Source organism: Phascolarctos cinereus, unplaced genomic scaffold, assembly GCF_003287225.1.
Source record: "Phascolarctos cinereus isolate Bilbo 61053 unplaced genomic scaffold, phaCin_HiC Scaffold_4;HRSCAF=312, whole genome shotgun sequence".
NCBI lineage: Eukaryota > Metazoa > Chordata > Mammalia > Diprotodontia > Phascolarctidae > Phascolarctos > Phascolarctos cinereus.
The window spans coordinates 330,575,383-330,589,784 of NW_027555847.1; the positions used below are offsets into that span (position 1 = coordinate 330,575,383).

Consider the following 14,402-nt stretch of genomic DNA (forward strand, 5'->3'; position numbering starts at 1 on the left):
AAAAAAAGAAAAGAAAAGAAAACAGATGTATGAGTCATTTACCTGAACAAGATGAATAAGAGTAGTCAAAATGGCACATCTGAGCATATTATGTTCTTCACTCTGCTTCCAAAGTAGGGGTAAATATTGAACCAAACATCCTACATAGGGACGTATCTACGTTTAAAAAAAAAAAGCAAATGGATAATAAAAGGGCCAAGTTTTTAAATCAAGAGTAAGATATACATTGCTATCATTTTAGCTATTATAAATTCCTATCATACCACAGATATCTGCTTCTAAAAGAGCTTACAATTAAGAATAAAGTTGCTCATATATTACAATGGAATAAAAGACATTGTTGCACACATCTGAAACAGTTGAAAAGAATCTTCAACTTTGTCTGACAAAGTAAATAAGAGTTATTAAACTCAAATCGACAAACTACCTATATTTTTTCTTGCCCTCATAAATTGATCTTCATAAGTGAAATATACTCGACATTAAAGAAAAAGTATTTTTCTTTGTTAAGGAATTTTAATGGGTAAATTTTAGTCATATTATACATTAATAGAGCCATTTAAAACATACACACACAAACACATATACACATTCACATACATCTTAAAATATATTACGATTTGTTGACAAAATTGCCTAATGACACTGGGTCTGGGCAACTTCCTGCATCCAGTGAGAGGATTAAAACTCCTGTGATTCATATCTAATAGGAAAATCCACAAACGTATTGGGTGTATTTGTTCTCCATTGAGTATGGACTATCTTCCCCAATCTCAGGGATTCTAACATACTGCCACACCGAAAGGCCCAGTGTAATGTATTTCATATCAATTAAACAAGCAATTATTACGTGCCTACTACATAAAAGGCTTGATACCAGAGATACAACATTAAAAATTGGCACAATCCCTATTGTGCCTAAGAGTCTAGAATCCTAGGGGAAAGATACAGCATTTATCAAATATATACATAATACAAAGTTTAAAAGACTAAGGGTATTCTACTTATTTAGTAGCCATAAAATACTAACATTCAACAGAAGTACTATTTTCTGAATTAATGTGCTTTCCATAACTAGTAATAAATATACAAAATTCAAAAGCCCCTATGAAACTATCTAATTTCTAAATTAAGAGCGTCCATATAAATGAAGTTTTACTTTAAAATATCTTAAAATGACAATGTTATTTGGAGCATCTAAATCTGTCTCTTCTCTATTCCATAATACTGTTAAATTGTGTAATATAACAATTACCTGCATGTTAACTCTTTCAATCACACAAGATAGGACATGTAAAACATGCATCTTTGTGTCACATTCTGTAACTTGCTGAAGTAGCTGAAAAAGTAGTGTGAACATGGTTTCCAAATACTATAGGTACAAAAAGAAAAGGAAAAAAATTTTAAGACTTAGATATAAACTTGAAATACATGTATGTGCGCACATATGGGCATATTCATACATACTGGTACATATATGTGGAGGTGAATATATACACACACACATATATTCATGTGGTTTAAAGCTATTGATCCAGAACAAATTCTAGCATGCAAATGAATTTTGTAAATATTACACATGTGCAATTTTAAACTGACAATGTTTAAAATACTAACTCATCATTACTACCAATTAAAATGGCCTTTAAAGAAGGTTCTGTTGCTCCTAAAAGAAAATAATTTCCATGGGAGAAAAGGGGCAAACATTCCTAATTTAAGATGGATAAATAAGTTAATGAGATCTCATAATGATGTTCTCACATAAGTGTGTGTATATGCAAGCATACACTGCCAACCACAAAATCTTTATTTCTCGGGTTCATTAAGGAATAGCCTACCTACTACAGATGAGCATCAGGTATCTAATATGGTCCAAAATAAGTAACAATAGCTAACAATTAGCCTTTACTTTTGATTTATGCTTTAGATATGTCAGTTTAGTCCTCAAAAAAAACCTGTGAAGTAGGGGATATCACTCTTCTCATTTGCCAGATGAAGAAATGGTCAATACACATCGAATGTTGAGAAAAATTTATTCAAATTTAAATGATATAACCAATGTCTAGTTTATAAATCAGGCACTGAAATTTTAAAGAATGCACAAGAAATGGCACATTTTTCAGAACGGTTTAATATTTTGCAGGAATTTTATAAACTATCTTTTTTTTTACAAAGGGTCTAAAGTGACTAAGAAGTCTCTCATTAAGAAGTAAACACAACAGTTAAGAAAAAAGTATCACTGTTCCTGGTTAACAGATGATGATGATAATGGGTCTGAACAAATATTTACAAATATTATTCTATAAAATAATGTTTAATAATTTAGCCCCATCCCGAATTACCATTTTTGTACCTATGAGCTAAAAAGTGATTCCACACATTAACTGTGAAGAGGAAGTAGGACATTAAGTGTTACATTTTTAAAGAAAGAGAAAGTTCAATATCTCAATATTTTAACTTTACCAATGTGAAGCACGTTCATATATGAATGTGTTTATGACAATTTTTGTACATTCACTTATGTCTTTAATCACTGCCTCTATATTAACACTGCCCACAATAGATACTCAACTTGGTACTTTGAAGAATAACATACTTACATTGACAAAACAAAATTAGTCTAAGTACATATGTAAAGTAAATTCTATACACATAGAGCCAAGTTCCTAAAAATGCCAGCAGGGCTCTATTATGTACCACTTCTATCTTCAAACCAACTGCACTTCAGCACTATACAACAACAAATACAAAACAGAACAGAATTCAGTGATTACAACAAAACATGGGATATAAGTGGTATAACCAGGAACAAAAACCTAGGACTACAAACGCTAACTTGAAGAGAACTACAAACCTCAAAAATGCTAAAATAGCTAATACTGTTCTGTAAGTTCTACCTCTAGGCATGACCACATTAGCATGTTTTGTTGTATATTTTTTAACCATATAAACACTTTTTTTTCCATCTAGCCATCTTAAGATGAAACAGCAAACATGTTCCATTACCTTAAGTAGAAATATAAAAAACAAAAATGGTCTGGTAGGGGTTAAAAAGAAGAAATTTACAATTATTTGTAGTAATCATTACTAGTAGCTGATCAGACAACTATAAATAAACTGTAAGATAAAAAAAGTGGTCAGAAAATAAATTGATTAAATCAATGACTAAAAAAAGCATTCAGAGAAATACTCTAACCATTTAGAAAACACATGACATTTACATGCAGATTATGCTTTTTAATGCTTTTGGCTCTGCCCAAAAACAGCTGTAGGTTGGATGTGCCACAGTAGAAAAATGAATAATCTTACCGGCAGAAACTGATCTGTCCTAAATTCAAAATCATCAACAGGTGAATAGGAGTTAAGGAAGATTGAAGTCAATATTCTAGGATTATCAAAAATATCTACAAAGTAGAATTAACACAATAAGCATGCAATAATATTACAAAAATTGTCTATATAAATAAAGTTCTGTGGCAAAAAGTACTTGAACAATAATTTATTGTAAAATATAGAAAAGTGATAAAAAAAAATTAGCACTTTAAGGCAGTTTAAAACTCTTCACAAGGTAGTAGTTAGCCTATCTTTCTAGACCAATTACATTTTACTTCTTTTCACACAATCTACATTATAGCCAAATGAGCCTGCTTACTATTCCCTGTATAACACACTCCATGTCTCTTCTGTAAGCCTATGCACGGGAAAAGGGGAGAATCCCAAAAGTCTAGAACTCTTAAGTTTAATACTGAACTTAGGTCTCAGGGACACTGTGCTTCTACTGCTTACATTTACCACAGTTCCTGGAACACTTATTACAAACTTAGTACACTTAGCACACACATTTATTAAATTCTTGTAGATTATCACAATAAAGGATATTTAACTTGAGAGTTGTAGCTGTTTCGATACGGACCTGAAAAAAAAATACACTGTGAAATTCAGAGAGTTAAAGAATATATATGTATTATATGTATATATATGCATTTTATATATATATACGTATATATAAAAAGACACATATATATATATATAATATGAATGTTAAGGCAAAGGAAAAATCATTTAGAAATCTGTAGATGAAATCCTAGTTACTAATGAATGTTAATATTAAAATAGCATGGCATAAGCATTCACTACTGAAAATAAAACTTTAAAATCAAAGTTTTACTAGATTTGCTTTAAATAAGCAATGACAAGAATTAAAGAAAATGCACTTACTGGATGTACATTTCTAAGACTAAAGCAATAATAACAAGAAGTATAGAAGTTGTAAGAACTCACATTTATATAGCGCTTTAGGGACAGAGACAAGACCTGAGATCACACTGAATGGACAGATGGAGAAAACTCCTTCCAGAAATGCAGGGCAGTACCTTCTCTGTAAATGGTAGTCTTAGAATTGCCTAGAGCAGCATTTCTCAAACTTTTTAGTCTTAGGAACCCTTTACATTCTTAAAAATTATTGAGGACCTCAGAGAGCTTTTGTTTTATATATTTTATATTTAGTAGTGTTCTGTAGGTATTCTTAGAGTTGACTGTAAAATTTGAGGTGTGAGCATTCACACCTTAGAAACTGGCAAACGGTACAAATCGAGGTTCAATTCATTCTCTGTTCATTATCGAATCTTAAGAAAGTGATGGAGAAAATGTTAATGAAGATTAAACCTTAAAAGTGAGTCCCTGCATAAAATTGTTGCCCCCCCAGAGCCAGTTGTTAAATATTTAGTAGCATATCCCTATCATATTTATCATATCAGAACTTTAAATGGATCATTTTTTAAAATATTAATTAATTTCAAGATAATAAATCTGCTGCATGCTAACAATGCCTGTTTTTTAGTGAAAAATAACTGTTTTTCAAAACAAAAAAATTAGTAGCATGGCATATTTTCACAAATCTCTTTAATATTTGGCTTAATTGAACACAGCTGGATTCTCTCATCTGTGTCTGCACTCAATCTGTTGTATCATGTTGTTTTGGAAGAAGTATGTGAAGAAAATATGGCCTCACATAGATATGTAGTTGAAAAGAGAAAGACAAATAACATCTTATCATTATTTTGAAAATAGTTTCTATCTCAGGAACTCCCAAGTGTCCGCAGACCACGCTGTGAGAACCGCTGGGTTCTCTGAGAACTGAACACTGAGAAGTTAAGCACTTGCCCAGGGTCACACAAACTTTGTCAGAGATGGAACTTGACCTTGGTATTCCTAGTTCCAAGGTTAGCTCTCTAACCATTTTATCAGACTGTTTCAGTGTGCTTCAAGGTTTACAAAATGCTTTCCTCACACCAACTTTGTGCAACAGATAATATATTATTGTTATTACTAATGAAGATGAGTACGGATGGATTAACAAAAATGGAATGAAGTATTATAAAATTTCAAATTACAAAACACAACTTTATATATCTTTTTTCTTTCTTCAATCAATAAATCAATAAACATTTATTAAGCACCTTATATTGTGCCAGGCACTGCACTTCTTAGTAAATAAACCTTACAAAAAAAGAACTGATCATACTTTCTATCCTTCTCAAATTAAGTTATCTTAGAAAATCAGATTCACTGGGAAAGACAGGTTACATACAATGACCTTCAATTAAAACATCAATGTAACATCTTCCATTTTTTTCTTTTTCTGGTCCTCTGGGTTCATTAGCATGGCAAATTCCAGAGGAGGGAAATCCCTATGGTCATGACTTAAAGTCATAGAGTGCTGTCTGAGACACTGGAAGGTTAAGTGAGTCACAGTAGAATGTATCAGAAGTAGGATTTAAAACCAGGTCTTCCTGACAGACTCTAAGGTCAATCTTCTACCCATATCAATTCTTTCACTGATTAAATAACCTGTACAATTTGTTAAATATTTTAAAATTATTTAACCCGGACTGGTTTGTCTCACATTTTATATAAAACTAGCTTTTTTTCTTTTAAAAGAAAATTCATTTCAAAACATCAGCATCCTATAAATGCATCAGCAGAAAACAGTAATATTACTGGTAACGTTAAGAATTTGCCACATGCATAAAAAAAAAAAAGATGTTTAAAGAAATATTCAACTAAAAAATACGTAAGAGCCAGAAAAGGCCCCAGAGGCCAGCTGGTGCCACCCATACCTGACCAATATAATCTCTTCTAATACATCCCCAACAAGACTGTTAGAATACTTCTAATGAGGGGGAAATCAAAGGACTTTACTTTTCAAGCACACTTAATTGTTAATAAGTTTTTCCTTACAAAACCAAAATCTGCCTCTGTATAACTTCTACCCATTGTTCAGTCGGCCAAAAAGTATTTATTAAGCACTTAATGCACCAGATGCCCTGCTAAGCACTTGGAAACACAAAGGCAAAAATATTATCTGATAAAAGGTACTCATATTCTAATGGGAGACAACATTTCAATTAACACCTGAGATGGGTAATAACTTTAAAGGGGAAGGCTGCAGAAATTAGAGGTATCTGGAAAGGCCTCCTACAAGTGAGATTTGAGTTGAGTCTTGAATGAAATCAGGGAAACTACCACTAGGACCATGCAGAACAACACATATATTTTATTGTACAAAGCAATAGTAAAATATAAACAAAAACCACATACGATCTGTAAAGAGTAAAATGTAAAAAATGTATGAACTGCTGCATGAGACTAGAAAAAAAAAATCACTGGCATCAACACATTATAACAGAGGGAGAACTTCTCTATTACAGATACTACCCTTATTTAACCAGACAGCAAACCCTGAATGTCTTCTCAACTTGCATAACTCTTGTCTATATTAACTCATGAATAAATCATAAAAGACCTATCCTGAAGCTAGAGACCATCCTCTAATTCTTTTATTATTTAAAAGTTAGCCAACAAACATCTATTAAGTACCCCTAAATGGACGAATCATTCACAAGTTCTCCCTTAGACAGTCAAGAGCTGGTGTTAGCATGCATCCAAAAGCAGCAGCCAACAGCATTCCGTGGCCATTTGGTCATTTCCTAATGTAGCATGCTGTTATTATCCTTTATAAGAAACCCTTTGAACATAAATGCAATTTATATGACATCAGCTATTGAATATGAGGAGGAAAGAAAATCCTACTTAGTGTTTGGCAAGACACTCTGAGTTATGTCAACCTATATTTTTAACAACTACTTCAATGAAAAAGTGGGCATTTGGTAGACAGCAAAAAAAAAGTTATAAATATGGCTCAGGAATAAGAAGTAAAAAATGCCAAAGGCTTGCAGAAAAAAAAATAATAAATGCACACACATATACACATATGTATCATATTGAAATACACACACATATACGTATGTGTGTATGTACGTATATTTCAAGCCAAGATAGCATGAATACTTCCATCAAGAGAGAATTAGGAGGCAATAGACATGAAAAGCCTAAAATATCACTCCCAAAAAAGAAAAATAATTATGTTTTAAGAATCTGGGAAATGATTGGTTACCTATGCATGAAGCATGTCCCAAACAGCTGTCTGTATACAGTCAGGCAAGTCTTTCTTTTAATTTGATATTGATTTTTATCTTTATTCAAAATCAATACTAAATTAGAAAGAATAAAAATAAACATGATAGTCAATTAAAACTCAAACTTGACCTCTGAAAAGTGTCTGCTAACACTGAAAAATGGAAAATGAAACAAAGTTATCACCGTTTCCTGAGGAGGTTTAATCAATATAAATAAATCACCACAAAAGAAAAGTGAAAAAGGCCAGATACCATCCTAACAAGCAAACACTGAAATCTCTTGCACAAACTGATAGATATGGTATCGAAAGGCAACACTAGTTTGGAACAAAAACAGGTTTACAAGGAAGTACCTTAATGGAGGATTATGAGTTATATGTAATACCTCATGAAACAACAAGAAGCAGTGGAGAGGGAAAAAAAAAGTTCACAACTTTTTTTTATAAATGCTTATGTGTGCCTGGCATTGAGTTCTGTGTTGAGATATAAAAACAAGCATATAAAAGAGTCCTTGCCTACATACAAGGAGCTTATATTCTTTTTTTTTTTTTTGGCGAGGCAATTGTGGTTAAGTGACTTGCCCAGAGTCACACAGCTAGTAAGTATTATGTGTCTGAGGCAGCATTTGAACTCAGGTCCTCCTGATTCCAGGGCCAGTACTCTATCCACTTTGCCACCTAGCTGCCCCCAAGGAGCTTATATTCTAACAGCTGGAGATAACATAAAGAGGAGCTAGAGATAGAAAGGACAGAGTGGGAACGATTACATGATATGGTCGGAGAAAAGGCAGGTAATGGTTTAGTGACCTACTTCTGAGCTAGACAAAATGAAAGCTCACTTATTACGGTTCAACTTCTCAAGGACAGAATCCAAAGTTTGCAAAGAGGTCCAAGACAGATTATCCTGAAAGTATTTATAGATGAAACTACAAGCTGAACAACAAACAATAAGAAGATAGAAAAGATGTGTAAAATATTTTAAAACAAATCTTTTTCTCCATTAATAACAACAGCAGAAAAACATCTGGACTCATAATCCTTAATATCAAAGGGTCATAAATCTAGAGCTACAGAGGACCTAAAAAAATTAGCTAGCACAACCCTCTCATTTTACAGGAGAAGAGGCCTACATGACACAGGGAGAAAAATGGCACTGAAGAAAAAAAAAAAGGTGGGAAGAACAGCTGAATAAGATGCCTGTTCATGAGTCCACTCTCTGGAGATGGATAGTATTTTTCATCATGTGTCCTTTGGAATTGTCTCGGATCACTGTCTTGATCAGAGACTAGCTAAGCCTTTCACAACTGATCATCATTACAACATTGCTGTTAATGTGTCTAGTGTTCTCCTGGTTCTGTTCACTTTACTTTGCATCCATTCATAGGTTTCCAGGTTTTTCTGAGAGCATCCTGCTCATCATTTCTTATAGCACAATAGTATTCCATCATAATTATATACAACAACTTGTTCAGTCATGAACAACTGATGGGCATCTCCTCAATTTCCAACTCTGCCAGCATAAAAAGAGCTGCTATAAATATTTTTGTACAAATAGGTCTTTTTCCTTTTTTTTTTATCTCTCTGGCATACAGACCTAATAGTAGTATCACTGGGTCAAAAAGTAAGCACAGTTTTATAGGTGTGAGAATTTACCATTTTAAAAAAATTGCTAGGAAAACAAGAAGGCAGTTCAAAAGAAAACAGGCATAGATCAACATCTCACACCATATACCAAGATATATGATTTAGACATAAAGAGTGATATCATTAGCAAATTAAGGGAGCATAGAAAATGTTACCTGTTAGATCCATGGATAAGAGAAGAGTTTATTACCAAACAAGAGACAGAGAAGATAACAGGAAGGAAAAAGTTTAATTTTGATTACATGAATTTTAAAAATTTTTGTACAAACAAAATTAAAATTGGCAGTATTTGAAGGAAAACAGGAAAATAGGGGAAATTTTTTATGAGTTTTTCTTATAAAGGCCTCCCTCTCATTTCTTAAATATATAGGGAACTGAGTCAAATTTATAAAAATGTGAGGCATTCCCCAACTGACATATAGTTAAAGGATATTAAGTTTTCAATAGCCATATGAAAAAACATTCTAATTCACTACTGATTAGACCATAGAAATGCAAATTGAAACAACTCTGAGATACCAACTCACAACTATCAGATTAGCTAACAGGACACAAAAGAAAAAGAACAAATGGTAGAGGGGATGTGGAAAAACTGGGACACTAATGCACTGTTATGAGTTGTGAACTAGCCCACCATTCTGCAGAACAATTCTGAACTACTTTCCCTTCTTTACAAAATAGTTTTTCTGACAACAAGCTATACACTTACAGAGGGCATCCTTGATTTAACTTTGAAAAGGGAAGATGGAAGACCACATCTTTACAGTAGAACAATCAAGTGAAATGTACTGAGAATACAAAAAGCATTTGATTCAATAAAGCAAAGTAAGCCCATCAGATTTTCTCCACAGAGTTCTCCATCAATGATAATAAAAGACTCCTTGAAAATGCAACAAAGATGGCACAGCTAGATGGTGCAGTGGATAGAGTACCAGCCCTGGAGCCAGGAGGACCTGAGTTCAAATCCAGCCTCACACATATGATACTTCACTAGCTATGTGACACTGGGCAAGTCACTTAAGCCCAACTGCCTGGCCAAAAAAAAGAAGAAAAAAATGCAACAAAAATAAATCTGTTCAGTGATACCTTATTTACTAATACCAAGTAATGAGTGTAGGGAGAGAAAGCAGAAAACCTACTAGAATTCAATGAGTTTTATCTTGAAACTGAACAGGAATTATCAGGAGATAACCAAGAAACTAGGCAGCAAATCAACTAAGGGAGGCTAGGTGGCTCAACAGATAAAGAGTACTGAGTCTGCAATCAGAAAGACTCGAGTTCAAATGTGGCCTTACACACTTACTAGCTGTGTGATCCTGGGCAAATCACTTACCCCTGTTTGCCTCACTTTCCTCATCTGTAAAATGAGCAGGAGAGGGAAATGGTAAACCACTCCAGTTATCTTTGCCAAGAAAATTCCAAATGAGGTTATGAAGAATCAGACACAACTGAACAACAAAAACAGAACATGAAACTACTGCCACACAAAGCAAATAGAGAACCCTGACATGCTCAAAAAATTTGCACAGTTCAGAAATGATTACAAGATTATATTTCAACGAAGTCAAAATGATACATTAAATTCTTAGATTAAATGTACTTTTCAGAGAGTTGATGATAACACTAGATCTGTATTAAATACTAATTGGCTTGATAACACTATATCTCATTCTCCCATTTAATTCACCTAAGAGAAGTTAACAATTTGCATTAAGGATTTTTTTTTGATGTGGCAGCTGCACACAGGCCAGTTTATCATAGTTTAAATACCTTTCTCTTCTTTCTTTTTCTTTTTTTTTTCTTTTTAGGCAATTATAGTTAAGTGACTTGCCCAGGGTCACACAGCTAGTAATTGTCAAGGTTTTGGTCTGAGGCCAAATTTGAATTCAGGTCCTCCTGGCTTCAGGGCTGGTGTTCTATCCACTGCATAACATAGCTGCCCTTTTTTTTTTTTCATAAATTAAAACACACACACACACACACCCAAAGAAGAGGTAAGGGTGTGAGGAAGTGAGCCAGGAAAGTGGGAAGCTCAGAGCCACAAGTCCAAAGAGCCCATAGCATGGGGTGGCCCCACCAAATGCATCCCTCCTTCTTACTAGCTCTGTTTCTGTACTTCCAAGGAAAGGGGGAGGAGTAAAACAGGGTCCAGGGGATGAATAAGGGATCTCTTTATTTGTGTCCTGCCCCCTTCCACCAGGTCAAGACAGGAAAGGGAAGAAAAGCAGGAAGTTATTAGGTGTCATGACTAAATCAAAGTGGAGGAATTAGGGTAGAGGAGAAGAAAAGGGAGAGAATCGGAAAAAAACAAAGATGGGAGAAGGTGGTCATGTTGGTGGGGTTGGTTTTGTTGGGAGTAAGAGGGGTGCTGTATTCATGGAAATGCTTTTTTCTCCCCATTTTTGTTAAAAATATATTATTAAAAATGCAACTGGGGGAGGGAACATTGGTATACAGTGTGAGATGTTGGTTTCTGCCAACTTGCTTTCCAGTCTTCCCAGCAGTTTGTCAGATATTGAGTTCTTGGCCCCAAAGCTTGGATCTTTGGGTTTATCTCCCTCTCTGTGCTAAGGGTTGGGGGCCAACTCACCCCAAAAGGGAAGGAGACAGGGAGAAGTATCATTGTCAGGACATCTCCTGACAATCAACATTCTCCACGTCATGTTGCTGCAGCTGGTCACAGAGCAATGCATTCTCATTCTTGAGTTCCTTGAGAGAGGAAGGGAAGGAAATTTCACACTTTCTATTTAGTGAACTTCTCACATATAATTTAGTGAATCTGAAAATAAATCTGTTTTTAATGATTTTATCTAGAATTTGAAAAACTAGAATTCTCTCATTAGTTGAGTCCTAAAACACTGTAATGCCCAAAAGTTACTTCAATCAGTTGCAAATTTATTATGAAGTTTTGACACATAAAAGATTACTGTAACGAAGAACTAGTTTTACCCCTTAGATACAGAAAAGGAAAATTCTCCCAAAAATATGATCTAAATGTCAATGTGGCATACAGTAAACTTATTATTCTTTTAAGATATAAATGAAAATAATATTGAAAGTGATTTATTAAGTAAAAATCTTTTTAAAAGAATTTTTGATGTTTCTCCCTGGAAGTTGCTATAGTACCAATTTGACTCAGAAAATAAATCAATATCTCATTTTATTTTCACAATTTATCTCAATTTTACAGAGGAGGAAACTGAGGCTAAGAATGACTTGTCCAGGCCTGCACAGCTAAATAAACTGGGGTATGAACTCAGGTCTTTTTGATTCCAGGTCCAGAGCTCCATCCATTGCCAGATAGTTATCACTTTACAAAATGATAAATTATTTTTAACAAATCATCTTGGAAGAATTGGGGGGTGGGGGGTGTGTGAAACAAAGTTAGATTCTTACCAGGCTTTCAAAGTTTCTATGCTTAAAAAATCAAGAAAAGATAGAACTCTGGTGCTTCTTCAAGGCAGAGTGGTTGAGTACAGACCTAGCAATAAACTATACTACCTCATTAGGCAATTGGCCAAGAGGTAATGAGGTAATTTTTCAGCTACAACAATTCATAAAGGTGCCTAAAACAAAAAGGAATTGCAATCAGCATAGCTGAAAGGAATACTTGAAAAACAAAATCAGATATGTAATGTAAATGACAAGTAAGACATGCATAGTCAACTCAATTGTCTAGAATGAAAAGTTAACAGTGCTATGAATTATCTAAAACAAAGAGAAAATGTGTTTTGTCTCTGAAGTACATCTCAAGACCACCAAGAAGATGTCTTTAATTGTGTCCACAAAAATATGCTAAGTGAAATTTAAGAGGGATACTGCCAAAAGAGCAACTGTTATAAATGGAAAGGGGAGGATGCCTTTGGGAAGGGTAGGTTGAATCGAGGGAGAAGTACAAGAGTTATCCTAGGATAAATCCCAGAAAAATGAATGTACTCCATCGAAAAACTGAAGGAGTACAGGACAAAGGATAATACCAGGAATGCTGAACCAGCACCCAGTATCTGGATTTACTGTCATGTCAAATGAATTCAGTTTTAAGGAAAGATTGTGTTTATAACATAGTAACAATGCTATTGCAAAACTGCATTGATCAAAGTAATTTTACTCTCGGTACACTTACATAAGATTTTCTAAAAGGGATTTATCAACCTGGCTATGTTTCTGTATAGCCAATATAAAATTTTTTTATTTCTTGAGGTTCACAGAAACTGATGAAAGGGGGAAGGAACCAAAACCACACGGAAAAAAAAAAAAGATACATGAAGGGTAACACTACAAAATGGATAAACTACACATTGCTAATTTGTAGCTGACTATGTAAAATATTCAAGATACCAAAATCATAGCATATTTGTTATAAGAGCTAGAAAAGAATTATGAATCTTTGCTAAAAACTGTAATAATTTTATAATGGGATACTGAATGAAATAAAATGAAAGAAATAGAATTTTGTTTCATAGAAAGCATTAATTAAATAGCAATAATCACATAATTATCCTACATTTAACAGAGAAGCAGAATTCTGACAACCACTGAAAAAAATTCAAGGAACAGAAAAAGTCAAGCAATAGAATGGGGAATATTAAATTCTTACAAATACATCATAAATATTCATAATATACATTTGGCAGGTTAAAAGTACTCTGACAGGATATAATCTGAGGAACAAAAAAATAGCAACTGGGACAGGTATGAATTACACTAACATGAAAAGGTTTTAAAAAGTGAACTAGAAAGAGAAAGAAACAAGAATTAAAGCCAAGCTACAAGCATCAAGGAAGAAAAAAATATATAAAATTATCAACATTCAAAAATAAGGGCAAGGCTTACACTTAAGAGAAATAAAAATGTTAAAGAGACAAATATTCAACTCCTTTTGCAAATCTGTCAACTATATATGTATCAACTAAAAGGCTTTTTTTAAAAAAAATAACTGTTCTTTTTTTTCCCTTGTAGATGATGGTCCACCCCCTTTAACCATATTCTTTTTCAGAAAAAATAAAGACGGAAGTGATGATCTTAGGGCTCCTAATTCTACACTATCATCCTGTCTGTCACCCAAGATTGCAACCTCATTCAATCAACTGCCAAATCTTGAAGATTCTGCCTCTCCTACATAATTTTTCTCAGCCAGCTCATTCTTTACAGGTACACAGACACCACTCTAGTTCAGGCTCTCATGACCTCTCACCTGAATTATTACAGAAGCCTCCTACTTTGGCCTCTGTACTTCTAGTCTATTCCCCTAAGTCCGTCCTTCTACACAGCTACCAAACTG

At 33.8% G+C, this 14,402-nt stretch overlaps 1 protein-coding gene across 1 annotated transcript in view; it reads right to left on the reverse strand.

Annotated features, from left to right (window-relative positions):
- Positions 1–14,402, reverse strand: part of IPO11 (importin 11) — a 228,607-nt gene that overhangs the window by 133,501 nt on the left and 80,704 nt on the right. Inside the window, exons 17-20 of the mRNA XM_021007229.2 lie at positions 3,880–3,913; positions 3,310–3,350; positions 1,256–1,372; positions 43–156 (exon numbers count right to left, since the gene is read on the reverse strand). Coding sequence (XP_020862888.1) covers positions 43–156; positions 1,256–1,372; positions 3,310–3,350; positions 3,880–3,913 — 306 coding nt within the window. The remainder of the gene's footprint in view (positions 1–42; positions 157–1,255; positions 1,373–3,309; positions 3,351–3,879; positions 3,914–14,402) is intronic.